Below are 27,879 nucleotides of genomic sequence, written 5' to 3' on the forward strand. Positions count from 1 at the left end.
GCACTCGGGAGGCAGAGGTAGGAGGATGATCCTGAGTTCGAGGCCACCCTGAGACTACACAGTTAATTCAGGTCAGCCTGGGCTAGAGTGAGATCCTACCTTGGAAAACCAAAAAAAAAAAAAAAAAAAAGTTATTTATTTGAGAGAGTGAAAGAGGAAGACAGAGAGAGAATTGGTGTGCCAGGGCCTCCAGTCACTGCAAACGAACTCCAGACGCATGCGCCCCCTTGTGCATCTGGCTTACGTGGGTCCTGGGGACTCAAACCGGGATCCTTTGGCTTTGCAAGCAAATGCCTTAACCGCTAAGCCATCTCTCTAGCGCCCTCCAGATACTTTCTGATTCAGTTACTGGGTAAGGATTGTTATGGGAGGATTTGGGGGTTGAAGTAAGAAATACAGTATAGCCCAGCAGAGATGGTGCTAGACCTATGGGCAGACTTCCTAGAATTCACAGGTGACACTATTGAAGAGCTATCATGCGGTGGTGGGGAGGAATCTTTCAGTGATCTGGTGGTGGTGGTGGGGGGTGGGGCGGACTACAAGGCAGCAGCCAGCAGTTGGGATACAGTAATGCAGTGACGAGGAACCCAGACTCTGGAGCTGGACCCCCTGGGATCAAGTCTTAGTTCTGCTCTCTACTAGCCAAGGAAGATTCGAGGTCACATCGGACAACAATGTGTCAGTTACTGGTTAGAACACACAGCCTGCCTGATAAATTGCTGGAACAGTTCCTTCTGGGGAGTAACATGCTGGTGGATGCTAGCGTTTGGGATTATGTGGTCAATACCGCCACTTGGTGGACATCTGGAGCAAGCCTTCTTGGGCCTAATGCTTGGTGGGGGGGAGGGGGAGGCGGGAACTGAGGAGCCTTAGGAATTGCGGGGGTGTGTGAACGACGAGTTGCTGGATCGCACCTGCTGAGGGGCTGAGGTTGTGTTAGGACGCCGGAGGCCTAGCCCGTGGTGCAGGACACAGCTGGCCCCAGGGGAACTAAGGGGTGGAAAGAAGCTGGCTTGGCTCAGGGCACCCCCCATTTGCCCCACCCCCTCCCTCTTCCAAGCCTGGCCTGAGCCAAGAGGAACCGGTTCCCAGGAAGGTGGAGGTAGATAGAAGGTCACTGCTGACGTCAAGGACGTCCAGGTGAGAGGCAAACACAATGTCACCCACTTTTATTTCATCATATTTCACCCTTCTCTCCTCCTGGCTAGGGCGGCCTTTCCTGGTATCCCCAAGTACAGCTCTTATACCCCACTTGTACTTCTCCCTAGATCCTCGCCCCCAGGACTTAATCTCACTCTCTGAGTGCTTGCTCTGATTCTTGGCTCCAGCCATCCCCTGACTCAGGACAGCACAGGTGTGCAAACTAAAGGGCACTGTGTCTAAGTCTGGGTTCCCCTGCCTCACTCTCAAGGTTCAAACATTTCCTCTGTCTTCAGGAATAGGAGGGCCAGTTTCCTTGTGCAGTCCCAAGGAACCTCCAGGAGAAGGCTTCGGTTTGCGGGGGTTCACTCTGGGATTGAAGGGCACCATGGTGACAACGAGCCTTTAAGTCCCAACATTTGGGAGGCGCATCACCATGAGTTGTAAGCCACCCCGAGACTACATAGTGAACTTCCAGGTCTGACCACACTAGAGCGAGACCCTGCCTTGAACAACAAAAGAAATAAACAACAAAAAGACACGGGGCCTTTAGGGCAGGGGCCCTAAGGACCTATCCAGCCCTCTTAAAGTGGCATCTCTTGCGGATGGAACCCAGCATTCTGAATGTCTAACCGCCTCTTTCAGGATTGCTGAGGCTCCTCCAAGTTGGAGAACCACTGCCCCAGCTCAGACAATCCGAACGAGCTGCTCCTGTCCCGTGAGTTGCCTGGACACGGGGGGCGGGGGGCGGGGGAGAGAGGCCCATGGTGGTGGCTGCAAAGCCCAGAGCGCTAGGTGCATCCAGATGTTTTATTAACAAAAAATAAATAAATACACTCGCTGGTCAAAGTAGGCAAGATGAGGGGCTGCGGAACCCAGTGGAGACCTCCAACCTTACAGGCTGAGATGGGCAGGTGCCAGGGCGGACCCTGGACCTAGACTCCCACCCAGAGGAGGCAGCAGGGCCAAGAGGGGCGTTTCGCACTCGCCCAGCAGCACGTCCCTGCGCAGCCCCGCGCCCCGGTCCAGCACCTTGGCTCTCAGAGTACGACTGGCCAGGTCCGGCGGGCCGAGCCCTTCGAAGAAGAAGTCTTCGTTGAAGATGGGGTTGGAGCTGCGCTTGACCACTCGGCTCCGCTGGGCCCGGGGCCTCGCGCTCGGCTGCAACCTCAGCACCACGCAGCATCCTCCTCCTCCTCCTCCTCCTCCTCCTCTTCCTCCGCAGCCGGGATCGACCCGGCTCCCGGGCAGATCCTCGGCGCTCACCAGGCGGAGCCTCAGCCTCCGCGATCCGGCTTGGTAGTCGGTGCAGAGGCGCAGGCGTCCTCCGCGCGGCCCGAGGCGCAGCACGCTGTCCTTGGCCGGCCGCAGCTGGCAGCACGGGACGTCGGCGTGGAAGAGCGGCGGCGGCGGCGCGGGCGGCCAGGGGCGGCGCGGCGTGCGCGCGTCCGCGGCGTCGAGCGCGCGCGTCGGCGTCAGCGTCGGCGTCGGCGTCAGCGTCGGCGTCGGCGTGCCGGGAGCGCGGCGGGCCCCCCCGAGGCGACGTGTCGGGCGACGGGGCGGGCCGGCAGAGGCGCAGGTCCGGGGCGGAGACGTGCAGGCGGCTGCGCGCGGACGGGCCGGCGGGCGGCGCGTGGAACAGGGACTCGCGGCGGCGCGTGTGCGGACTCTCGTCCAGGAAGGCCCCGCCCGCGCGGCCCGCCAGGTGCGCTAACGAGCAGGCGGCGGGCGGCGGCGGCGGCGGCGGAGGAGGAGGCTCGGCCCCGTCCGCGCGGCCGCAGAACGGCGCCCGGGCGTGTCGGGGAGGGATGAAGAACGCGGGGATGCGCTCCGGCGTGAGCACGTTGCTGGGACACGCGTGCGCTGGGCACGAGCCCCGGCCCCAGCGTGGCGGGAACAGGCTGCAGGGTGCCCACCGCGCGCCGGCTCCCGCGCCGTCCACCCGGTAGCCGGCTTTCTCCAAGAGCCACATGCAGTGGGGAGGAGAGCGCTGCCCCGAGGTGCGCTGGGAGACAAAGAGGGATGGGGATGGAGTTGATCCTGGGAGCCGATCGATCTGCCGCTGAGACCCGGTCCCCAGAGACCTGGGCGGGGGGAGGCTGGGGTGTGTGTGTGTGTGCGCGCGTGCAAAGCCCATGTTCAAGCTGGAAAAGGAGGGCTGGACAGATGGCTTAGCGGTTAAGGCGCTGCCAAGCCCGAGGACCCACGTAAGCCTGATGCGCAAGGTGTCTGGAGTTTGTCTGCAGTGGCTGGAGGCCACTATCTGCCTCTTTCTCAAAAAAAAATTTAAAAAGAAGAAGAAAAAAAAAAAAAAGGCAAGGGCAAAGCTGGGTGAAGGGGACTGGAGAAGCGGAGCCGGATAGTCAAAATTGTTCAGATCCTCGGATACAATACACAGACGCTCCCATTGCTACCAAGGATGCCCCACACTGCTAGAGACCCAGGGTACTGTTAGGACCAACAGAATAACATCTACCACACACCCACAAAGAAAAAAAAAAAACTCCGTAATATCTGCATCAGAAAAAAGGCCGTGGTCACATTCACAGCCTAGACCCGGCTCATACTCACTCTCCCCTTTTTTCTTTTTTCTTCCTGTAAGGACCTAGTGGCCCTGGGGAGGGGACCCCGTTTTCTCCTACCCGGTCTGCTGGGGCACCAGCCTCCCAAGACTGACCCATCGTTTGGCTCAAGCCCCACCTGCCTCTTTTGGCTCCTCCCTCAAGTCGCTGTTGGCCTCTTGAAGTTGCTCAACTTCTGCTCCTGGAAGTCAGGGGACACGCCTGGTTGCTGACCCATGGACACGAAAGGGTCGTCCAAAGAGAGAAACCTCTCTTCGGTGGTGGGGCACAGAGTCCCATACCCCGGTTCTCCCTGTCCCAGTCATGGGCCTGATTGCCTCTCTGCTCTGGGGCATCCTGGAGTCTGTAGGGCGGAGCCGGGGCCTTTGGGTCGTCCCTCTCTACCTCTGCTTTTTCTCCCCTGAAACCTCGGGAGCACAAAGGCTCCTTTGATACTTCACCACCCCCTGGTGCAGGCTTGGCAAGGCCTCCTCGCAGGGGGCTCCACGCGAGATGTTTCAATGCTCCGTCCAGGCCGGCTTTGTCTTACACCCAGGACGTAGACCTTACCTGTGGACAGCAGCTGGGTGCCAGCCTCTGGCTTCTGGCCCGGAGGTGTGCCCTGCCGAGCCCTAGGGGTGCAGCTTGCTTCCTCTCCAGCTTGCTCCCCTAGCCCGGTCTTTCTGGGAGGAGCTGGCAGGGGCCTCTGCTGCCTACGTCTTAATTCTTTTCCTGGATAAACACACAGCTCTCGCTCACGCTCTCTCTCCCCGGGTCATCAACGGATATTCTCAACTTCTTCCTCCAGCCAGAGCCAGATTCCCAGCGGCAACTTGCTAGATTTGCTTCAGGGTAGGGAAGGCTTCAGAGAAGAGAAGCTGCCATCAGTGGTCAGTGGCTACCATGTGGCTGTACTGCATCGCTGTCCCGACCCACACTGGTGACCATGGCCACATAAAGCAGTCCACCTCACCACAATCTTCTGCCAAACCTGCCCTACAGACATCGTGCCTTGGTCCCCAGTTCTGGATTCTGGAGCCATCCCAGTGACCCCCCCAAGCAGAGTGCCTTGCAGTGACCAGTTCTGGGAATTATATCTGCCCAAGTGAAAATGCCCAGGCTCAGGATTTCTGGGCATAAAGACATGGAGGACAGACATCTGGCTCCAACAGCGAGTTAGCATCAGGCTGACTTTTCCCTTCTCTCTTAGGGCCTTACTCCAGGCTGTATTTCTTACCACTTCCCTTCACATTCAGGTCTGGAAGCTCACTGACAGCATCCCATCTTAATTTGTTTTTTAATTGAGAGAGAATTGGTGTGTCAGGGCCTCAGCCACTGAAATCGAACTCCAGAGGCTTGCGCCACCTAGTGGGCATGTGTGACCTTGCACTTGGCTCACCTTTGCGAGTCTTGCTTAGGTGGGATCTGGAGAGTAGAACATGGGTCCTCAGGCTTCACAGGCGAGTGTCTTAACCGTTAACCCAACTCTCCAGTCCAACATCCCATCTTATTGGCTTATTTTCTGTAATTATGGAAGTTAAAAGAAAAGTTAAAAAGTTAAAAAACAACATCTGTCTTAGCCATAGTAAGTTCCCAGGTGACTCAAAAGCCCTGAATTGTGGGCTGGAGAGATGGCTCAGAGGTTAAGGCACTTGTCTGCAAAGCCTGGCAACCCTGGGGTTCAATTCCCTAGGACCCACATAAAGCCAAATGCACAAAGTGATGCATGTATTTGGAGTTTCATTTGCTTGCAACTGGAGGCTCTGGTGTGTCCATCCTCCCCACCTGCCTGTCTTCTCTCTCTCTCTCTGCTTGCACATGAATAAATAAATAATTATTGTTTTAAAGTCCTAGGCTGGAGAGATGGCTTAGTGGTTAAGGCACATGCCTACAAAGCCTAAGGACCCAGGTTCGATTCTCCATGTCCCACGTAAGCCAGATGCACATGGTGGGGTAGTGGCTAGAGGCTCTGGTGCGCCCATTCTCACTCTCTCCCTGACTTAACTCGTCACTTGGGAGCAGGGATGGACAACCTACTTCTACAGTCTCAGCTCCAGGAGGGCTTTCGAGGCTCCCCTCCTTTTTTTTTTTTTTTTGAGGTAGGGTCTCGCTCTAGCTCAGGCTGACCTGGAATTCACTATGTATTCTCAGGGTGGCCTCGAATTCCTGGCGATCCTCCTTCCTCTGCATCCCGAGTGCTGGGATTAAAGGTGTGTGCCACCATGCCTGGCTCAAATATCTTTTCTAAATTTTTTTAAAAATAGTTTTGTTTATTTTCAAGGAGGGAGAGAGAGAGAGAAGAGAGAGACAGAAGGAATGGACATTCCAGGGCCTCTAGCTACTGAGAAATTGGACCTGGGTCATCAGGCTTTGTAGGCAAGCACCTTAACTGTTGAGCCATTTCTCCAGCCCTGTATTTTCTTATATTTTATTCATTTATATATATGAAACAGAAAAAAGAGAAAGAGGCAGATAGAGAGAATGGGTGCACCAAGGTTGCCAGCCACTGCAAACAAACTCCAGATGCACGTGTCACTTTGGGCATCTGACTTAGCGTAGGTACTGTGTAATGGAACCTGGGTCCTTAGGCTTCGCAGGCAAGTGCCTTAACCTCTAAGCTATCTCTCCAGCCCCTATCTAATTTTTTATTAATTTATTTGAGAGACAAAGAGGCAGACAGAAATAGAGCATGGGCACACCAGGGCCTCTTGTTACTGCAAATTAACTCCAGATGCGTGTGCCAGTTTGTGCATCTGGCTTTATGTGAGTACTGGAGAATCAAACCTGAACAATCAGGCTTTGCAAGCAAGTGCCTTTAACCGTTGAGCCATCTCCCAGCCCTTAGAGGTCGCTTCGTTAAGGGCTGTTAAGAGCTACTGATGTCCCTGCCTTCTTGAGCTGCTCGACCCTGCAGGAACCACAGATGCTTTGGTTTCCCTTGGCACTTGCCTCAGGGACCTGGATGATGCGGATCCTCGCTTCAGGCTGTGGAAGTTGCCACTTTTGCCTGCATGGTCTGCTGGATTCCACCCGTGCTCCGGTTAAATGTGCCCCAGCGAGCGGCTCCGTGGTGTGCTGGTTAGCACTGTGCACTGATGAGAATGTGCCATGACGAAAGGGGCGTGTGAATGCGGGGCAGCCCCCCCCCCCATGCCTCCACCTTGTAGCCACTTGAGAAGTGTCCTAGCACCTGCTGACCTCACGTCCCTCCCAGGATCGCTGCATACCAGCCACTCTTGGGCAAGTCAAGACTGCCGCTCTGGGCCTGGCCAGGAAGCCGTGCCTGACAGGCTCCCGCCTCTGCAGATTTCCGTGTTCCCCCAGGGAAGTGCCAGGATGTGTTCACTACGGAAACGCCAACACAACGGTCTTCTCTCCCCCTCCCCTGGCCACCCTCTTTATTTATGTTTTCAAACTAGGGTCTCACTGTAGCCCAGGCTTTCCTAGCAGGCACTCTGTAGCCCCAGGCTGGCCTTAAACTCACGGAGATCGTCCCACCTGCGACTCCTGAGCGCTGGGATTAAAGGTGCGCTGAGTGGCTTTCTCAGGCCCGCACCGTGCCGAGCTTAGTGAACCTGCCTGCTGCTTCTCAACACGAGCAGGAGGCCGTCGTCGGGAGGCCCTGGGAGGATTTTGATATCTTCCTTTCTTCTTTCTTTTTAAAAAAAATATTTATTTCACAGAGAAAGGGGGAGAGAGAGACAGACAATGGGCACACCAGGGCCTCTAGCCACTGGAAACAAACTCCAGATGCATTCGCCCCCTTGTGCATCTCACTAACATGAGTCCTGGGGAATCAAACGCCTTAAAAACTAAGCCATCTCTCCAGCCCTCTTTTTTTTTTTTTAATCCTTTTTATTTTATTTATTTGCAAACAGAGAGAAGAGAGACTGAATGGGTGCGCCAGGGCCTCCGGCTGCTGCAAATGTACTTCAGACACATGGACCACTTTGTGCATCTGGTTTTATGTGGTTACTAGGGACTCAAACCTAGGTATTTAGGCTTTGCAGGCAAGTGACTTAACTGCTGAGCCATCTCTCCAGTCCTCAGGATTTTGATTTCTAACTACACAAGTACCTTGGGCTGAGTATGGGGTGGTGAGAATTTATTTACTCAGAGAAAGTACCGCCTCCCTCACCTGCTTCCTATGTGGTGGGTCCCGGACAGGGCCATCAGAGTGTGATCAGCTGAAGGAACAGTGACTGCTACCTGACTGACTCTTCTTCCAGCTGCAGCTGAAGGATGACATCTGCAAGTGGAGAGTGACCTGAGTGTCACGTCTAGAGCCAGGATCATAGGTCACAAGCCTGCTCTGAGGATGGAACATTTTGTTCCAAATTACTCATTACCTGTAGTTCAGGTTGGGTAATTCCTACTTAGAGAAACATTCTAAAACTGGGAGTGGTGTCACATTCCTTTAATCCCAGCACTTGGGAGGCAGAGGTAGGAGGATCACCATGAGTTCGAGGCTCCCTTGAGACTACATAGTGAAGTCCAGGTCAGCCTGGGCCAGAGCAAGACCCTACCTTGAAAAACCAAAAGTAACAACAACAACAAAAAAACCCCATCCCTCCAAAAAATAAACCATTCTAGTGGCTGGGGAGCTGTGGCTAAAGGCACTTGCTTAATCTGTCAGCACAGGTTCAGTTCCACAGTACCCACATAAGGCCAGATGCACCAAGTGACACATGCATCTGAAGTTTTCAAGGACAAATCCCATTCCCTTTCTTTCCTCTCTCAGGTAAACGAATTTTTATTTATTTATTTTTTCGAGGTAGGGTCCTACCCTAGCTCAGGCTGACCTGGAATTCACTATGTAGTCTCAGGGTGGCCTCGAACTCTCTGTGATCCTCCTACCTCTGCCTCCCAAGTGCTGGGACTAAAGGCGTGTACCACCACACCGAGCTGAAAATATATTTTAAAGTTTTATTTATTTATTTACTTGAGAGAGAGAGAATGGGTATACCAGGGTCTTCAGCAGTGCCAAACTCCAGACGTGTGCGCCCCCTTGTGTGCATGTATGACATTGCATGCTTGTGTCACTGCATTTGGCTTACATAGGAACTGGAGATTTGAACAGGAGTTCTTAGGCTTTGCAGGCAAGTGTCTTAACTGCTAAGCCATCTCTCCAGCCCCCCAAACCAATTTTTCTGTCTATCAGGAAGTTACAGTTAATGCGTGCACCAGTGCCCCTAGCTACTGCAAACAAACTCTAGACACATGCGCCACCTTGTGCATCTGGCTTATGTGGGTCCTGGGAAATTGAACATGGGTCCATAGGCTTTGCAGGCAAGTGCCTTAACTGCTAAGCCATCTGTCTAGCCCATACTTGTCCTTCTGTATTGTGTTAGGCAAATGTGGTGGCAAAGCAGACAAACCTTGACTTTCAGGATTGTGGGCTTTATGGCTCCCTCAAGAGAACAGGTGACCAGCATAGTCGAGGTTTCTCTTACCAAGGAGCGCGAGTCACAATTTTTTTTATCGTTTGGTTTTCTGAGGTAGGGTCTCACTCTAGCCCAGGCTGTCCTGGAATTTCCCGTGTAGTCTCAGGGTGACCCTTAAAATTTATTTATTTATTTGCGGGGGAGATAGAGACAGATAGAATGGGCGTTTTCCTTTTAAAAATATTTTACTATTTGGAAGTGGATGAGGAGGGAAAGGAGGGAGAAAGAAAATACACATAAGCATCTCTCTTTCTTTTTGGAGGTAGGGTCTCACTCTAGCCCTGTGTAGTCTTCACTATGTAGTCTCAGGGTGGCCTCCAACTCATGGTGATCCTCGTACCTCTGCCTCCCACGTGCTGGGATTAAAGGCATGTGCTACCACGCCCAGCTACACCAACATCTCTTGCCACTGCAAATAAACTCCAGGTGTATGCACCACTTTGTGCATCTGGCTTTATTGGGGAATCAAACCCAGGCTGGCAAGAATTGCAAGCAAGTGCCTGTAACGATTGAGCAATCTCTCCAGCCTCTCAATTTAGTCTTGTCTGAGGCTCTTTTAGGGGTTGAATTGTGTCCTCTTAAGAATGTATATTGAGGGCTGGAGAGATGGCTTAGCGGTTAAGCGCTTGCCTGTGAAGCCTAAGGACCCCGGTTCGAGGCTCAGTTCCCCAGGTCCCACGTTAGCCAGATGCACAAGGGGGTGCATGCGTCTAGAGTTCGTTTGCAGAGGCTGGAAGCCCTGGCGCACCCATTCTCTCTCTCTCCCTCTATCTGTCTTTCTCTCTGTGTCTGTCGCTCTCAAATAAATAAAATTAAAAAAAAAAAAGAATGTATATTGAAGGCTGGAGATATGGCTTAGCGGTTAAGGCGTTTGCCTGCAAAGCCAAAGGACCGAGGTGCGATTCCCCAGGACCCACATGTGTCTGGAGTTCGTTTGCAGTGGCTGGAGGCCCTGGTGTGCCCATTCTCATTGTCTCTCTCTCTCTCCCTCCCTCCCTCTCTCTTTCTCTCTCTCTGTTAAATAAATAAAAATCAAATATTAAAAAAAAAGAATGTATATTGAGCCGGGCGTGGTGGTGCACGCCTTTAATCCCAGCACTTGGGAGGCAGAGGTAGCAGGATCTCTGTGAGTTCAAGGCCACCCTGAGATTCCATAGTGAATTCCAGGTCAGCCTGGGCTAGAGTGAGACCCTACCTCGAAAAAGAAAAACAAAACAAAACAAAAAAACAGAAAAAAATAAAACCCCAAAAAAAGAATATATATTGAGGTCCTATTTTCCTATAATTCATACTGTATTTTATTTTGAAAACAAACCAAGCAATGCCAAAGGCTTTCTTGTGGGAGGCAAGAAACAGTTCCTGCCCTTGGATCTTCAGAAGGTGCAAGGCCTTGCTAATCTGGTCATTTTGTATTTCTGGTCTCCGGCACTGAATTAGTTTTATTAGCTTAGGCCACCCAGTTGTGGTACGTTGTTACAGTCCTAGGAAATTGCCATTCCGCTGTGGTTTGATTCAGGGGTCCCTCATAAACTTAGGTGTTCTGAATGCTGGTCTCCTCAGCTGATGGCCATTGGAAATTGAAGCCTCCTGGAGGGAGTGTGTTGGTGGTGGTGGGCTTATGGGTGTGATACAGTTTCCCTGTGCCAACACCTTCCTGTTGCTATGGTCCACCTTATGTTGGTCAGGGGGTGATGTCCACCATCCAGTCATGCTGTCATTTTCCCCTGCCACCATGGAGCATCTCCTTGAGTCTGTAAACCAAAATAAACCCGTTTTTTTCCTCCAAAAGCTGCTCTTGGTCTGGTGATTTCTGTCCGCAATGCGAACCTGACTGCCACATCTCCTTCTAGCGATGACAGACTACATTGCTGATAAAGTCCAGGAAATAGCACAGTGTGAGTTAAAAATGGCACAGTGGTTTAACTCCTAGAACCCCAGAGGTTCTGAGACATCCATTCCCACAGGAACAAGCTGTCTCCTACTGTGGCCAGAGACAGGTCTGTTTATTCAGATACATCCCAGGATTGCTGATACTCTTGTAGGGAGTGTTGTTCCTTGTTAGAAAGTTGAGAGGGTGGACAGTGAGCCTCAGGAGTATTTCCAAGGCTGTCCTGAAGAATCAGTCAGGCAGGCTTGTCGTGGGGTCTCGGGGACGGTGAGCGAGGCAGGCAGAGACAGTGCTACTTCTGGGTGAGGAAGAGCCTCTTACAGAGTGTTGTGGAAGTCACCAGAAGCTGTTTTATGTTCATTATGAACTGGCTTTATAAATAAGCCTAAACCAAAAAAACATAAAACAAAAAAACAGATGATTATAAGTCAACTGCCTTGGATCTGAAGACCACTACAGACAGACATTTAGTCAGATCTGCCCTCCAGTTACCTGCCACTCTCATTCCTCAGACTGATTAAGAGTAACTTTAGCAATGATTGCGATGGGGAGGTAATATGATGGCGAATGGAATTTCAAAGGGGAAAGTGTGTGTGTGGGAGGGAGGGAATTACCATGGGATTTTTTTTTTAATTTTATTTATTTATTTATTTGAGAGTGACAGACACAGAGAGAAAGACAGATAGAGGGAGAGAGAGAGAATGGGCGTGCCAGGGCTTCCAGACTCTGCAAACGAACTCCAGATGCGTGCGCCCCCTTGTGCATCTGGCTAACGTGGGACCTGGGGAACCGAGCCTTGAACCGGGGTCCTTAGGCTTCACAGGCAAGCGCTTAACCGCTAAGCCATCTCTCCAGCCCATCCCATGGGATTTTTTTATAATCATGGAAAATGCTAATAAAAATTAAAAAAAAAAGAAAAAAAGAATAACTTTAGGAGCCAGGCATGGTGGTACACGCCTTTAATCCCAGCACTTGGGAGGCAGAGGTAGGAGGATCATTGTGAGTTTGAGGCCACTCTGAGACTAGTGAATATTCCAGGTTAGCCTGAGCTAGAGTGAGACCCTACCTCAAAAAAAAAAACAAAAACAAAACCCCCCCAAAAAAAACCAAAACAAAAAAATAACTTTAAGGCTGGAGAGATGGCATAGTGGTTAAGGCGTTTGCCTGCAAAGTTGAAGTAAATAAAGTATATTTAAAAATAAATTAATAAATAAAAACCAGGGCTGGAGACATGGCTTAATGGTTAAAGGACCCATGTTCAACTCTCCAGATCCCACCTAAGCCAGATGCACAAAAAAGGTGAGGCAAGTGCAGGGTCCCACATGCTCACTAGGTGGCACAAGCATCTGGAGTTCAATTTCAGCAGCCAAGGCCCTGGTGCACCAATTCTCTCTCTGCCTCTCTAAAAAAAAAAAAAAAAACAAAAAATTAAAGGCAGATAGAGTGAGAATGGGCATGCCTGGCTGTCCAGCTACTGCAAACAAACTCCAGGCACATGCGCCACCTCGTGCATCTGGCTTACATGGGTGCTGGGAAATCGAACCTGGGTACTTATGTTTCATAGGCAAGCACCTTAAGTGCTAAACCATTGTTACAAGTTTCTGGACCCCATAGGGTTTTGCTCTTTTCCTGGTTGTTCATTCACATAACCAATTCTCAGAAGGTACAAAGGGCACACATACAGGAGAGTTTCTCTCCCAATTTTCCCAGCCCCTTTCCAGAAGTCAGTCATGTGAAAATTTCATGTGATAGTCTATATACACGCAAATACATGCATGTATTTTTCTCCCTCCTATTTACTACTTTATTTTTATTTTTTATTTTTTTTGTTCATTTTTTTTTGTTGTTGTTGTTTTTTTGAGGTAGGGTCTCACTCTAGCTCAGGCTAACCTGGAATTCACTATGTAGTCTCAGGGTGGCCTCAAACTCACAATGACCCTCCTACCTCTGCCTCCCGAGTACTGGGATTAAAGGCGTGCGCCACCACACCCGGCTTTTGTTCAATTTTTATTAATATCTTCCATGATTATAAAAAATATCCCATGGTAATACCCTCCCTCCCCCCACTTTCCCCTTTGAAATTCCATTCTCCATCATATCCCCTCCCCATCTCAATCAGTCTTTTATTTTGATGTCATGACCTTTTCCTCCTCTTATGATGGTCTTGTGTACTTTTTATTTTGAAATAATTTTAAGCTTATAGAAAAACATCGACTCGGTCTAATTTCCATGTAAGCACAAGATTCTTCTAGCGTCTCTCTTTCCTTACCTCCATCTCAGATAACGCGAACGTGGCCCAGCCCTGCTGCTGCGTCCCATGGGAGGCTCCTTGCTTTCTCTGGGCTCTGACGCTGCCGTGGTGGCCACTGCCCTCCTCACTCCCCTCAGGCTCTGACACCGTGGTGGCGCCTTCTCTGGAGGGCTTCCCCTCACCCCTGGCTTCATCCCACCCAGCTCCACATGAAAACTCAATAAATTATCAAGGAAGGAGGAAGATGCAAGGGGAGGAGATGGGAAGAACCTGTCCACTGTTTTGTACACTTTGATAACATGCCATTTGCTCTCCTACATTTTGTGGTTTTCATTTAATATCCATTAGTGAGATCACTCCCTCTACTTGAGATAGCTTTTTTATTCTTATCACTGGCACCACAATATTCCTCAAACCTTTTTTGTTACCCCCAAAGTAGGGTCTCACTCCAGCCCAGGCTGACCTTGAGCTGACCAGCCCACCCCAGCCCCAGAGAGAGGCGGCTTCTTACTTGTGGCCTCCGTGTGTAAGGTCCTCCCGTCTCCACTGTGGACAGTGCAGCTGACAAAAAACTTCCTTCCTTCAGCTTTTTCCAACTGGGCATTTAGCACAACGACTGAACAAAGGGGGATAGGTCTGCAGAAGAAAAGAGAACAAGGAAAGCCAGTTTTTACTTACTTTTTTTTTGTTTTTCAAGGTAGAGCCTCGCTCTAGCCCAGGCTGCCCTGGAATTCACTATGTCATCTGAGGGTGGCCTCAAACTCACAGCGATCCTCCTACCTCTGCCTCCCAGAGCGCTGGGATTACAGGTCAGTTTTTATTACAGATATGTAATATTCAGGATGATCGGGTACACTACAGGGTGGAAGTTCATGTAAGGCCAGACAGGTATGTACACACTCACACATGCATACACACGCTCACTGAAAAATCATATGTATGGGGGCTGGAGGAATGGCTTAGCGGTTAACACACTTGCCTGCAAAGCCAAAGGATCCCAGTTTGATTCTCCAGGACCCACATATAAGCCAGATGCACAAGGGGGCGCATGAATCTGGAGTTCATCTGCAGTGGTTGCAGGCCCTGATGTGCCCATCTCTCTCTTCCTCTCACTATCAAATAAATAAGTTCGTATGTAAGCATGCATGTCGTATGTAAGTGGGGGTGCGTGGGGGTGTCAGAGAACAACTTCCAGGGCGGTGTTCTTCTGCCTCACTTGAGGCAGGGTCTGGTCTGCATCACTCCTGCCGGCTTCTGGGACCTTCTCCAGTCTCCACCTCCTCCTCACAGGAGGTGCACTGGGATTACAGGAGCCTGCCACAGCTTTGAACTCTCCCCGCCCCGAGGTAGGGTCTCCCTGTAGCCCAGGCTGACCTGGGATTCACTATGGAGTCTCAGGCTGGCCTCAAACTCACGACGATCCCCCTACCTCTGCCTACCAAGTGCTGGGATTAAAGGCGTGTGTCACCATGTGCGGCCACAGCTTTGAATTTTTAGTGAAAACCACAGAATATGATTTAATTGGGCATTTCTGAGGAATAAGCTTCTGGAATGTAAAATCAATTACCACATGACTGTTGAAGGGATCTGAAAGGTATATACAAAAAGAGAAGCTTGAGAATGCAGAGTGAATTCCAGGTCAGCCTGAACTAGAGTGAGACCCTACCTTGAAAAAACAAAAACCAAAAAAAAAAAAAAAAAAAAAAAGAAAAAAAAAAGAAAAGCAACCTAGACTGTAGGTGTCCAGCCTGTGTCCAAGGCCCACGTCTGGCCCAGGCGGGCTAGGAGTGAAGCCCAACACAACACTGTAAACTTACTGAAGACGCTGTTTTTGTTGGCAACTTGAGTGTGTGGCTCACCAGGGCGAACCTTGCTGGTGACAACGCGGAGGTGCAATGCCCAAAGGTTGGGCATTCCCGCAGCAAAACCCACAGCAACCTCACTCCTCCTTTTCTCTTACAGAACACTAGCCAAGCTCCGCTTTAAATGAGGGCAGTGGGTAAGTATTTAGAGAGTAATTTCTGTGCTTTCCAGGTATAGGAATTTACTTTCACTCCTCTTGCTTTTTCAGTCCTCAAGCAGCAGTGAACCCTTTCTACACACACTGTCCACAAGGTGGGGTCATTCCCTAGACTCTGAATCTAAATAAAACCAGAGAAAAGACTTTGGCCTTCACTAGCATCGTCTCATCAGGATATCTTAGCTCTACGTTCTGTTCACTTTCTTTTAAATATATTTTATTTATTTATTTATTATTTTGAGAAGGAGAGCGAGAAGAAGTGTGTGCCTGGGTGGACCAGGGTCTTACGTAGGTGCTGCAGCACTGAACCGGGCCAGCAGGCTTTGCAAGCAAGCACCCCTACCCACTGAGCCTCCTTCCCAGCCCCTCGGTTCACTTTCATGTGTGTTTAAAGAACAATCCCTTTCTTTCTTTTTAAACAATTATTCTTACTTTTTATTATTATTATTTGCAAGGAGAGGGGTTGGGGGCACACCAGGGCCTCCAGAAACTGCTAGCAAACTCCAGATACTTGTGTCACCTTGTGCTTCTGGCTTTATATGGGTACTGGGGATTCAAACCTGGGCCGTCAGGCTTGCGAGCAAGCACTTTAGCCACGAAGCCATCTCTACCTATCCTGCACTGCTTTTTTTTTTTTTTTTTTTTTGACAGCAACAGACAGAGAGAGAAAGAGGCAGAGAGAGAGAGAGAGAATGGGCGCACCAGGGCCTCCAGCCACTACAAACGAACTCCAGATGCGTGCGCCCCCTTGTGCATCTGGCGAACGTGGGTCCTGGGGAATTGAGCCTTGAACTGGGGTCAATAACTAGTCTCAAGGTAGCCTCGAACTCATGGAAATCCTGCTTCTGCCTCCTGAGTGCTAGGAGTATATATTTTGATCATAATCCCTTCTCATTAACTTCTGTTGAGCCCCCTTCCCATCTCCCAGATCTTGGGTTTTTGACACCAGGTCTATGTAGCTCAGTTTGACCTTGAACTTGCTATATACCCAAGTCTGGCATCCAACTTGTTATCCTTCTGCCTCAGCCTCCTGAGTCCTGATTAAACAGGTGTGTTCTATCACATGCAGCTAAAACTCTCTCTATATATTTTCATGTTAATATAACACTGAAGCCCACTGTGGTGGTGCATGCCTTTAATCCTAGCACTTGGGAGGCAGAGAACAGGAGGATCACCATGAGTTTGAGGCCACCCTGAGACTACATGGTGAATTCCAGGTCAGCCTAGGGTCGAACGAGACCCTACCTTGAAAACAAAAAAAAAATCTTTTAAGTAGAAAATTATAAATATTCCATATAAAAAAGTTAGTCAGGTGTGGTGGCGCACATCTACAATCCCAATACTTGGGAAGCTGAGGTAAGAGAATTCTTGTGAGTTCAAGGCCAGCCTGAGCTATAGTTTTAATGCCAGCACTGAGGAGGCAGAGGTAGGAGGATTGCAGAGAGTTCGAGGCCACCCTGAGACTCCATAGTGAATTCCAGGTCAGCCTGGGCTAGAGTGAGACCCTACCTCGAAAAGCAAAAAAGCAACAATAATAAAAAACCAACACAGCGGTGTGTAGTAGTGCACACCTTTAATCCCAGCACTCAGGAGGCAGAGGTAGCAGGATCGCCAAGAGTTCGAGGCCACCCTGAAACTACATAGTGAATTCCAGGTCAACTTGAGCTAGAGTGAGACCGTACCTTGAAAAAAAAAAAAAAAAGTAAATAAACCCGTAATCTGTGAAACATGGCTGCGTAAGTCCTACAACTCTGCGGTATTTGAAAGGGGGTGTCTTGTAACTGAAATGCTCTGTTTTGTGGTACCTCATTGACTGAAGCCTCAGTTCTTACACTTTGTTCCGCGCACAGCTTTCTGCTCCCTGTCAGAACCCAGGCTATTTTGTCTGATGGGGGTGGGAGGGGTGGGGGGTGGGGTGGCGTGGGTGGGGGGTGGCTACAGCTGTGCGGTTGAGGATCTGCTGAATTCTATCTTGGTGAATACCAAACTTACCTACTGTTCTTCTATTTCTCTGTGTGAAGTTTTTTTTTTTTAAACTATAAATATTTTTAGATTTTATTTATTTATTTGAAGGAATGAGAGAGGGAAAGAGGCAGACACACACACAGAGAAAGAGAATGGGTGGGCCAGGGCCTCCAACCACTGCAAACAAGCTCCAGATGTGTGCGTCCCCTTGTGCATCTGGCTCATGTGGAACCTGGGGAATTGAACCAAGGTCCTTTGGCTTTGCAGGCAAGCGCCTTAACAGCTAAGCCATCTCTCCAGCCCATGTGTGGAGTTTTTTGAAGCTTCTATGTATTGAATGGTGGGTCCCACCCAGATACTATTGGATTTTTTATTTTTTATTTTTCGAGGTAGGGTCTCACTCTAGTTCAGGCTGACCTGAAATTCACTATGGAGTCTCAGGGTGGCCTCAAATTCACAGCGATCCTGCTACCTCTGCCTCCTGAGTGCTGGGACTAAATGTGTGCATCACCACGCCCAGCCTACGTTTTAGGTCTTTTATTTATTTATGTTTTTGGTTTTTCAAGGTAGGGAGTCTCATTCTAGCCCAGGCTGACCTGGCATTAACTGTGTTGTCTCGGGGTGGCCTCGACCTCATGGCGCTCTTCCTACCTCTGCCTCCCGAGTGCTGGGATTAAAGGCGTGCACCACCACACCTGGCTTACCCTTTTATTTTTATTTTCACTTATTTATTTGACAGAGAAAGAGAGAGAGAGAGAGAGGGAGGGAGGGAGAAAGAATGGGCATGCCAGGGCCTCCAGCCACTGCAAATGAACTCCAGATGCGTGCGCCCCTTGTGCATCTGGCTAGTGTTGGTCCTGGGGAATCGACTCTGGGTCCTTTGGCTTAGCAGGAAAACGCTTTAACCATTAGGCCCTCCTTCCAGCCCTGACGTTACCCTTTTGAGAGCTTAGTTGTGGCGGCTTCCTGGTGGTCCTGTTTCTCCCATGCTAACTAATTTCCTTTGGGAGGGCACGAGCGCAGTGTCCTCAGAACCTGTTGCTATGAGTCTGACTGGTGACACCCAACGAGAAGAATTATCATGAATTTACCTTTTAAAATTAACGTTGAGGTTGGCAGTCAGGACAACTTTTCCGATTCTCTTTGCGCACATACCAGCAGTTGCGTCAATGATCGTTAATATGGCGCCTCCATGGAAGAGTCTAGTTACAACAGTAGAGAAAGAGAGATGTTTTCAGAAGCTCAGGCAGCCTTGCAGGATAGAAATTATTCAAGTATCTTCCTACAATGACTTGGGAGAAGTCCACTTAGTTCATGTTCAGAGCAGCGAATGTAAAACAAAAAAACACCTTCTCTAACTTTGTCCAGAGCATAATAGGGTGCTCTTAGGCACTTGTAATAAAACTGGAACTTAATAGTAATCAGATCATAGCACATAGAAAGCTAAAATATAACATAGAAACACTATTTTAAAAAATATTTTATTTATTTATTTGAGAGAGAGAGAGAGACAGACAGACAGACAGACAATGGGCATACCAGGGCCTCCAGCCACTGCAAAAGAACTCCAGATGCATGCGCCCCCTTGTGCAAGTGGATTATGTGGGTCCTGGAGAGTTGAACTGGGATCCTTTGGCTTTGCAGGCAGATGCCTTAACCACTAAGCCATCTCTCCAGCCCAGAAACGCTATGTGTTATTAATTAAACAAACCATCCATACTCATCATTTAAAAGTTTAGGAAGCTGGGCGTGGTAGCATACGCCTTTAATCCCAGCGCTTGGGAAGCAGAGGTAGAAGGATCCCTGAAACTCCATAGTGAATTTCAGGTCATCCTGGGCTAGAGAGAGACCCTACCTTAAAAAAATGTTTAGCAAATGCAGATAAGTAGAAGGAAAAGAGTTAGGACTCATCACTATGATCTTGCCAGTGCTCAGTGCTACAGGGTAATGATATTCTATCAAATTATACTCTATCACCTTATAATAAATTATATATCATTGGTTTGGGCCTCAATTTCCCAAGACCCACATTAGCCAGATGCACAAGGAGCGCATGCATCTGGAGTTCGTTTGCAGTGGCTGGAGGCCCTGGTGCGCCCATTCTCTCTCTCTCTCTCTCTCTGCCTTTCTCGCTGTGTCTGTCACTCTCAAATAAATAAAAAAAATTTTAAAAAAATGAACAAAAAGCAATTTTTTCTTGATTTCTCAAGGTAGAGTCTCGCTCTAGCCTAGGCTGTCCTGGAATTCACTATGGAGTCTCAGGGTGGCCTCGAACTCTCTGCCTCCCGAGTGCTGGGATTAAAAGGTTGCATCACCAATGCCCGGCTATATATGGTCATTTTAAAGCCTTCTTTGTAATCCCTGGATATGTGAAGTCGTCAGGAGATAACTCTTTCAGCTACACACGGCGAGGCTGTCACCCTTACCCAGGCATTCCTTGCAGGTGGGGACCTCCTTGAAGAATGCACACCACCCTTTTCTCAGCATCGTTACAGAACATCACGTACTCGAAGCCCAGGCCATCCTCAAAGCTTCGGGTGAAGAGCCGGGCCCGGGACTTTAGTTCTTTCGTAGCGCTGGGGTCTGTAGGGACATGAGGTACATGGAAATGGATAGGTGAGAGAAATGTCATGACAGCTACGAATGTGTTGAAATTGATGAATGACTCTTAAAAGTTTCAGCTGGGTAAAAAGTAGAAGAGATTGAGAGGGTCACAAGAAACAGAATGTAAGATCTGTGCCCTAGTGGAATTACCAATTCCACTATGTTCCACAGAATAAACACATGTAAAACTAAGGCAAAATACCCACCCACACATTGGCAATCAAAAACTTAGTAGATAAATGGGCTGGAGAAGTGGCTTAGCAGTTAATGCACTTGCCTGCAAACCCAAAGGACTGAGGTTCAATTCCCCACAACCCATGTAAGCCAAATGCACATGATGCATGCATCTGGAGCTGGTTTTCAGTGTTGGAGGCTCTGGCATGCCTATACTACTTCTTTCTGTCTCTTCCTATCTCTCAATAAATAAATAAAATAGTTAAAAAAAAAGATTTGGTGGGGAGGGAGGGAATTACCATGGGATTTCTTTTTTATAATCATGGAAAATGTTAATAAAAATAAAAAAAATAATAAAATTAAAAAAAAAGATTTGTGTTAGACTCATTCTAGCTTTTTCAGGCTGGAGGTGGATGATGAGGATTCTTTAAAAAGAAAAATAAAAGAATAAATAAAATGAGTAGATAAATGATAACAGTAAACAGAACTGGCTGTGTACAGGTAGAAATTCTTCTTGGAGCAAGTATGGTTTCAATGAGATTAAAGAAAATGTATAATCCAATAATAAGGAAATGGTTTTCCTGATAGACATGAATTTAACCTATTATACTGAATCAGAAACAGGGCCAGTTCAGTCCAGTGAGTCCCCACACAGAGGGTAGAAGCATCAGGGTTCATGAAATCAGATTAGTGGGTTATAATCAGAAAAGAAACAGCATCTTACATATATGTTGGCTAAGTACCAATGCGCTTGTTCATAATTTTAACTTATACAACTGTGTGAAAGTTGGGATTCTGGGTTGAATCTCACCCATAGGTCACTTCAAAATAATAGGTGGAAGGCTTGGGGCTGGGAATGGCTTATCAGTTAAGGTGCTTGCCTGTGAAGCCTAAAGACCCAGGTTTAATTCCCCAGTACCCAGATGCAAGGCAGATCCATAAGGTAGCATTTGTGTCTTGGAGTTCATTTTCAATGGCTAGAGGCCCTGGTACACCCTTTCTCTCTTTCTCTCAAATAAATAAAATTAAAATTAAAGATGGAAGACTTAGAGCTGGGGAGATGGCTTAGCGGTTAAGGCATTTGTCTGCAAAGCCTAATGACCCAGGTTCAATTTGCCAGTCCCTATGTAATCCAGATGCACAAGGTGGTGCATGCATTTGGAGTTCATTTACAGTTGCTAGAGGCCCTTGCACACCCATTCTCTATCTCTCTCAAAAATAAACAAAACTTTATAAAAAGATGGAATGCTACAGCTGTAAGGTAAGGAATGTTTCCTTTAATATCCATTTAAAAAGGTGCATGGTGGCGCACACCTTTAATCCCAGCACTAGGGAGGCAGAGGTAGGAGGATCAGCATGAGTTTGAGGCCACCCTGAGACTATACAGTGAATTCCAGGTCAGCCTGAGCTACAGCGAGACCCTACCTCAGGGAACAAAACAAAACAAAAAAGGCAATATTCTATTCTTAGCTTTCTTTCGCAGGCTATTATGATGGAATTGTCTTGTTTGTTTCTACTGAATTTACATTTAAAAAAAAAGGGCTGGGTAGATGGCTCAGAGGTTAACGGCACTTGCTTGCAAAGCCTCACAGCCTGGGTTTAATTATCTAAGACCCACGTAAAGGCAGATGCGGGAGTGAGTTTGCAGTGACAAGAGACTCTGGGATGGACACACACACATATACACGAGTAAACAAAAAGTATTAAAAATATTGAACAGGGGGCTGGAGAGAAGGCTTAGCGGTTAAGGTGTTTGCCTGCAAAGCCAAACGATCCAGTTCGACTCTCCAGGACCCATGTAAGCCAGATGCACAAGAGGGCGCATGCATCTGGAGTTCATTTGCAATGGCTGGAGGCCCTGGTGCGCCCATTCTCTCTCTCAAATAAATATTTTAAAAACATTGAACAAGGACAGGGGATGAGACAATCCAGAAGTGGGATGCATGGGGGAGGATGCCTTGTACTTAGGCTACGAGCCTCGTGGGAGCAGAGAACCTTCTTTGTTTTAGACTTCGCACAAGTGGCAAAGAAATGTGCACACTACCTGCATTCAAGCAGTTGCTAAGTAAAGAAATAATTTGGAGGGCCAGCCCAAAAACTCTCAGAATTAGGGACAGTAGCATAGTACAGCAGAGAGGAAAGTGGCTTAGGAGTTAAGACGGTTCCTGTGCTGCCCGGCTCCAGAAGACACCGGCGACCTCCACCAACGCTGACCAGACGATGAGATGAGATCTTCCAAGTAAGACAAGCACAAAGCCCTCATTCTGCTTCAATCTGTTCTTAGTTTTATACTGGCTGCTCAAATAGTATTCACAGTAAAGTGGCTGTTCCTACCAAGATGACGGGCTTGGAAGTCTGAACATCCTCCAGCCGGGTGTTGCCTATAAGAAGGCAACCGCTCCCAGGAGCCGTCTTCACACTTCTTCATGAACTGCTCATACAGGAGTCTTAAGTCCTCACTCCAGGTGGGGTTGGGGACAGCATAGTCCTTATGAATGTCTTTTTCAGAAGAAAACGACCTCTACAAGACAGAGAAGAGAGGAGGGGTGGATTACTTCACAGAATTTGTGATCAGTTTCTAAGACCATCTTGCTGCGTTTCTTCTCGCCAGACAGGAGACTCACATTTCAAAATGGAAGGGAACCTTGGGGAAAAACTGGGCCAGCCTCCTTGGGAGAAACAGTAGACTGACAGAAGGTAGAGAACTGTCCCAAAAAGCCAGGTGTGGTGGTGAACACTGTTAATCCCAGCACTTGGGAGGCAGAGGTAGGAGGATTGCTGTGCATTCGAGGCCACCCTGAGACTACATAGTGAATTCCAGGTCAGCATGAGCTAGAGTGAGACCCTACCTCAGGGGTAGAGGGGGAGTTCCCAACATCTTCCGGCTACCTCCTAGCAGAGGTCACAGTAACACTGAATAAGCCACTAGAGAGAGAGAGGTGACAGACACTATGCAAAGCCCACCATGGGATAAGCACAGGGCACAGAACACAAGGGAGTTGTTTACCCGCACTGGATGCTTCCACTGGGATGTGCCTCACTCAAGCAGAGAGCGGCGGCTGGAAAGAGCAGTGAACGTAAACAGACACTGCGCGCAAGAGCAAGGAGGCATGAAACAGTTTTTTTAAACTTTAAAAATATTTTATTTGAGCTGGGCGTGGTGGCGCACGCCTTTAATCCCAACACTCGGGAGGCAGAGGTAGGAGGATTACTATGAGTTCGAGGACACCCTCAGACTACATAGTGAATTCCAGGTCAGCCTGGGCTAGAGTGAGACCCTACCTTGAAGAACCAAAAAAAAAAAAACCACCCCCCAAAACCCCATATATTGTTTTTTTTAATTTGAGAGAGAGGGAGAGAATGGGTGCACCACAGCCTCTAGCCACTGCAAATGAACTCCAGACACATGAGCTACCTTGTGAATTTTTTTTTTTTTCCAAAGTAGGGTCTTGATGTAGCCCAAGCTGACCTGACCTGGAATTCACTGTGTAGTCTCAGGGTGACCTCAAACTCATGGCAATCCTCCTACCTCTGCCTCCCGAGTGCTGGGACTAAAGGCGTGCGCCACCACGCCCGGCTTACCTTGTGCATCTGGCTTTACATGGGTACTTTACATGGGAAACTGACCCTGGGTTGTTAGGCTGTGCAGATAAGTGCTTTAATTGCAGAGCCACCTCTGTAGCCCCAATAAGCTTTCTTGAGTTCTATTACATGCCCTGGCTCTTTGCCAAGGACAAGTAAGACAAAGGCCATGGCTTCAAGTGTCCGCCTCAGATGTGGAAAATACCACCAAGGAAGTACACAGAGACGCAGAGGGGTGCATTCCAGAACACTTCAGAATCATGAAGTGATTTCCTGGGGCTGAGGTTCAATGAATTAGAAATAGAAGCTGCTGTAGGCAAAGACAGCATGAAAGAAGTATGCAGGGCTAGAGACAGGGCTTAGTGGTCAGGGCGCTTGCCTGCAAAGCCTAGGGACCCATATTCAACTCTCCAGGTCCCATGTAAGCCAGGTGCACAATGTAATGCAAGTGTGTAAGGTCACACATGTGCATAAGATGGTGCACATGTCTGCAGTTTGATTATGGTGGCTGTAAACCCTAGTGTGCCAATTCTCCCCCCCCCATTAAACTAAAAAAGAATTATGCAATACAAAGGAGAACAGCTAACATGGAGGCTGGGAAAAAAAAAAAGAAGAGCGGGCTGGAGAGATGGTTTAGTGGTTAAGGTGCTTGCTTGCAAAGCCTAAGGACCCATGTTCGACTCTTCAGGTCCCACATAAGCCAGACTTAAAAGTGATACAAGTGCAAGGTTGCACATGCCCACTAGGTGGCGCAAGCGTCTGGAGTTCAATTGGTCGGGCTCAGCCCATTCTCTGGCTCTTGTTCTCTCTTAAAAAAAGAGTGATCACACCACAGAAACCCGGTGGCCCTAGGGAGGGGCTGAGATTTCATCTTTAACGATTCCAAAGACTAGTGCCCAAGTGGCTCTAGGACAAAGATACATGTGTTTTAAAATATTATCATTGTTCTCTATATATTATATATTTCTATAATATAGACTTGTTATATCATATTTGTCAGGTCATAGATGTTATTACTTAGGATGAAGCTACTTAAAAAGGGAGGCTGGCCGGCCATGGTGGTGCACGCCTTTCATCCCAGCACTCAGGAGGTAGAGGTAGGAGCACTGCCGTGAGTTCGAGGCCACCCCGAGACTACATAGTGAATTCCAGGTCAGCCTGAACTAAAGTGAGACCCTACCTTGGAAAACCAATAAATAAATAAATAAATAAATAAATAAATAAATAAATAAATAAAGGGAGTCTGGCTAGGTGTGGTGAGATGGACCTTTAATCTCAGTACTCTGGAGGTCAGCCTGGGCTAAAGTAAGACCCTATCTGGAAAAACCAAAAAAAGAAAAAAAAGGGGGGGGGGAGAAGTCTGTAAAGAATCGTGAAGGCATGGATACTGAAACACCTTTTCCCTCATGACAAGAATACAGGTTTTAGAATGCTTCATCTAGCATAAAGGAGGAGTTAAAATGGTGAGAAGAAAAGGTTAGGGTAAGTGTAAGGTTAGTGCAAGTTTCCATAAAGGTTCAGGTCAGTTATGGTCTAAATCTGAGCTAAGCACAGAGGAATGAGAAGAAAAAAGAGAGAGAGAGAGAGAACAGGCATGCCAGGGTCTCCGGCCACTGCAAATGCACTCAAGATGCATGTGCCACCTTGTGCATTTGTTTATGTGGGTCCTGGGGAATCAAACCTGGGTCCTTTGGCCTTGCAGGCAAGCATCTTAACAGCTAAGCCATCTCTCCAGTCTAAAACAAGAAAAGTTTCAAGAGAAATTTAGCACTAGAAGCAAGGGAAACAGGGAGTAGCTGACTATAGGAAAGGGAAGGCAGACGCGTCCTGGATGATTGCTGAGTTTGTGGCATCCAAGACTGATGTGGTTAGGAGAGGAAGGTTTTGTTGGTGTGCATGTCTGGACCAGAGAGAGCAAACAGGAGTGGAATTACTCAGTTTACTTCTGGGTATGTTGAATTGACTTCCCTAGGTGGAGACTCCAATGTTGTAGGGAAACAGTGCAGGTTTCAGTTCAAAGAGGTGAGAACTAAGAGACGCTTATTATAGGTTCACAGCACAGAGTGCCTGTGGGGAAGCTAGGGATAATTGTTACCTTTTGTTCTAAATAGAGGAAAGGTTATGTTTGATCTTTAGTTACACATTTATAACAGTTGGACTGGTAAGAAAAGTTGTAACCTCTCTCTACCTCTACCAGCTTCTTTCTCTCTCAAATCACTCGGGAGGCAGAGGTAGGAAGATCGCCATGAGTTCAAGGTCACCCTGAAACTACATAGTGAACTTCAGGTCAGCCTGGGCTAGAGTGAGACTCTATCTCAAAAAAAAAAAAAAAAAAAAAGTCTGGAGAGCTGGCTTAGTGATTAAGGTGTTGCTTGCAAAGCCCAAGGGCCCAGGTTTGATTCCCCAGGACCCATGTAACCAGATGCACAAGGTGGCACACACATCTGGAGTCCATTTACAGTGGCTGGAGGCACAGGAGCTCTTTCTCTCTCTGACTACCTGCTTCTTTCTCTAATAAATAAATAAAAAGAAAATATTTTTAAAAAGAAAAGCTGTAACTTTTTTAATGTGTCTCCTTTTAAGATTAAGTACCCAAACAGACCACATGACTTATAAAGGTAACAAAGACTTACATCTTTTCAGCAGAGACTTCCAGGCACCAATATGTAATTAAAGAACTAATTCATCTTTGTTGTAAAATCAGCACAAGACATTTTCTGTTCCAGTGGGCAAGATGGTACATGATTAATAACCAATTTGTACTCGTTATTCTTTTTAAGTTTTTCTTTTCTTTTATGGTGCTAGGGGTTGATCTCAGAGCTACAGTACACCTCAGCCTATACTTTATAGTAGGAAGCTACAAGAGCTTAATATAGACACCACACTCACCTAATTACTGGAGTCTTCCTTCAGTCTTGATCCACACAGAGCTGTTCTTTCCTGTGCTCCCTAGTGATTTACCACATTGTACATGCACACCTTAATTTGGCAATTTGACCCAATTCTCCCAAATCGACTTTAAGCTCCTTGAAAGATTTGCTTTTTTCTTCAACTGTTTTAATACCAATCTTACTTATCACCAGTGGCCAGTAATGCCTGGAATATTGTTGAAGTTCAAGTCAAAAGTATTAACTGATTACATGAATGAAACAAGCCAGGGAGCAGGCATTTTCTTTTTCTTTCTTTTTCCAGGTAGAATCTTGCTCTAGCCCAGGCTGACCTGCAATTCACTCTGTAGTCTCAGGCTGGCCTCGAACTCTCGACGATCCTACTACTTCTGCCTCCTGAGTGCTGGGATTAAAGGCCTGCACCATTATGCCCGGCTTAAAACACTTTCTTTGCGTTATCCTACAGTCCTATAAACCTTAAAGGTGATGAAACTAAACCAGTGAGGGCATCATTGACATCTGCCAATCAGGAGCCTCTTCCTGATTGGTTGTCATTCTCTGAAATAAGGCAGGTCCGGGCTGGGGCGAGAGCTGAGCGGTTAAGACGCTTGCCTGCGAAGCCTAAGGACTCAGGTTTGGTTCTCCAGGTCCCACGTAAGCCAGATGCACATGGTGGCGCATCCATCTGCAGTTAGTCTGCTGTGGCTAGAGGCCCTGGCATGCCCATTCTTACTCTCTCCTTCTCTCTGTTTCTAATAAATAAAAATAAATCTTAAAAAAAAAAAGTAGTAAGACAGGGCACAGTCCACCGGGACGAACCAGGGGGCTGTTGTGATGACTGCAGACTTCCTAGGTTCAGAGGCCAACTCTGTCACGTGAGTTTTATCTTATTTAAAAAAAATTATTTATTTGAGGGAGAGAGAGAGACAGAGAGAGCAAATGGACCACTGCAAATGAACTAAAGACATTTGCCTTACACAGGGTTTGGGGAATCGAACCGGGGTTCTTAGGTTTCACAGACAAGCGCCTTAACCTCTAAGCCATCCTTCCAGCCCCTCCCTTGTTTTAACCGTTACGGTATCCTTAGTAGATTCAGAAGGCTCCCGTCCCTCCGCAGCACCGGAGCCTCCCTCCGCTCTCGTGCCGCACTCACCCACACGGTCCCGGGGCCCGCCGGACCGGGCCCGAGGGCGCGCAGGCGCAGACGAGCAGCGCAGCCCCTCAACATGCTCCTTGGTCCAGCACGGCGCTCGCCCTATGATAAGGAGCGGCGCCAGGGGCGGAGCCTCGTGCGCCAGCCAGGGGGGCGGAGCCTCGTGCGCCAGCCAGGGGGCGGAGCCTCGTGCGTCAGCCGGCGAGGCT

General features: G+C 48.4%; 2 protein-coding genes across 2 annotated transcripts; both read right to left on the bottom strand.

Annotated features, from left to right (window-relative positions):
* Positions 1 to 1,931: 1,931 nt before the first annotated feature.
* Positions 1,932 to 3,216, bottom strand: C2cd4d (C2 calcium dependent domain containing 4D). Its single transcript, XM_045138590.1, is given in 2 exon segments — positions 1,932 to 2,661; positions 2,663 to 3,216. Coding segments are annotated over 2 exon segments (1,077 nt in total). The 5' UTR covers positions 3,113 to 3,216; the 3' UTR covers positions 1,932 to 2,034.
* Positions 3,217 to 10,858: 7,642 nt separating this feature from the next.
* Positions 10,859 to 27,753, bottom strand: Them4 (thioesterase superfamily member 4). Its single transcript, XM_045138524.1, has 6 exons — positions 27,671 to 27,753; positions 22,382 to 22,568; positions 19,696 to 19,852; positions 18,361 to 18,471; positions 13,796 to 13,920; positions 10,859 to 11,418 (listed from the first exon to the last, which is right to left on the bottom strand). Exons 1-6 carry the CDS (start codon positions 27,743 to 27,745, stop codon positions 11,351 to 11,353), a joined length of 723 nt encoding a protein of 240 aa, XP_044994459.1. The 5' UTR covers positions 27,746 to 27,753; the 3' UTR covers positions 10,859 to 11,350.
* Positions 27,754 to 27,879: the final 126 nt, after the last annotated feature.

The sequence above is a fragment of the Jaculus jaculus genome, chromosome 19 (assembly GCF_020740685.1).
Source record: "Jaculus jaculus isolate mJacJac1 chromosome 19, mJacJac1.mat.Y.cur, whole genome shotgun sequence".
In the NCBI taxonomy this organism is placed as follows: Eukaryota; Metazoa; Chordata; class Mammalia; order Rodentia; family Dipodidae; genus Jaculus; species Jaculus jaculus.

Bases quoted from the DNA above. Each gene is read 5' to 3' on its own strand.
- Them4 (XM_045138524.1), bottom strand. From the start codon at position 27,745: ATGTTGAGGGGCTGCGCTGCTCGTCTGCGCCTGCGCGCCCTCGGGCCC. The intron at 22,569-27,670 runs GTGAGTGCGGCA...TCTGTCTTGTAG, and splicing joins CGGGCCCCGGGACCGTGTGG to AGGTCGTTTTCTTCTGAAAA. The intron at 13,921-18,360 runs GTAAATTCATGA...TTTCTTCTGCAG, and splicing joins CTCAACGTTAATTTTAAAAG to ACCTATCCCCCTTTGTTCAG.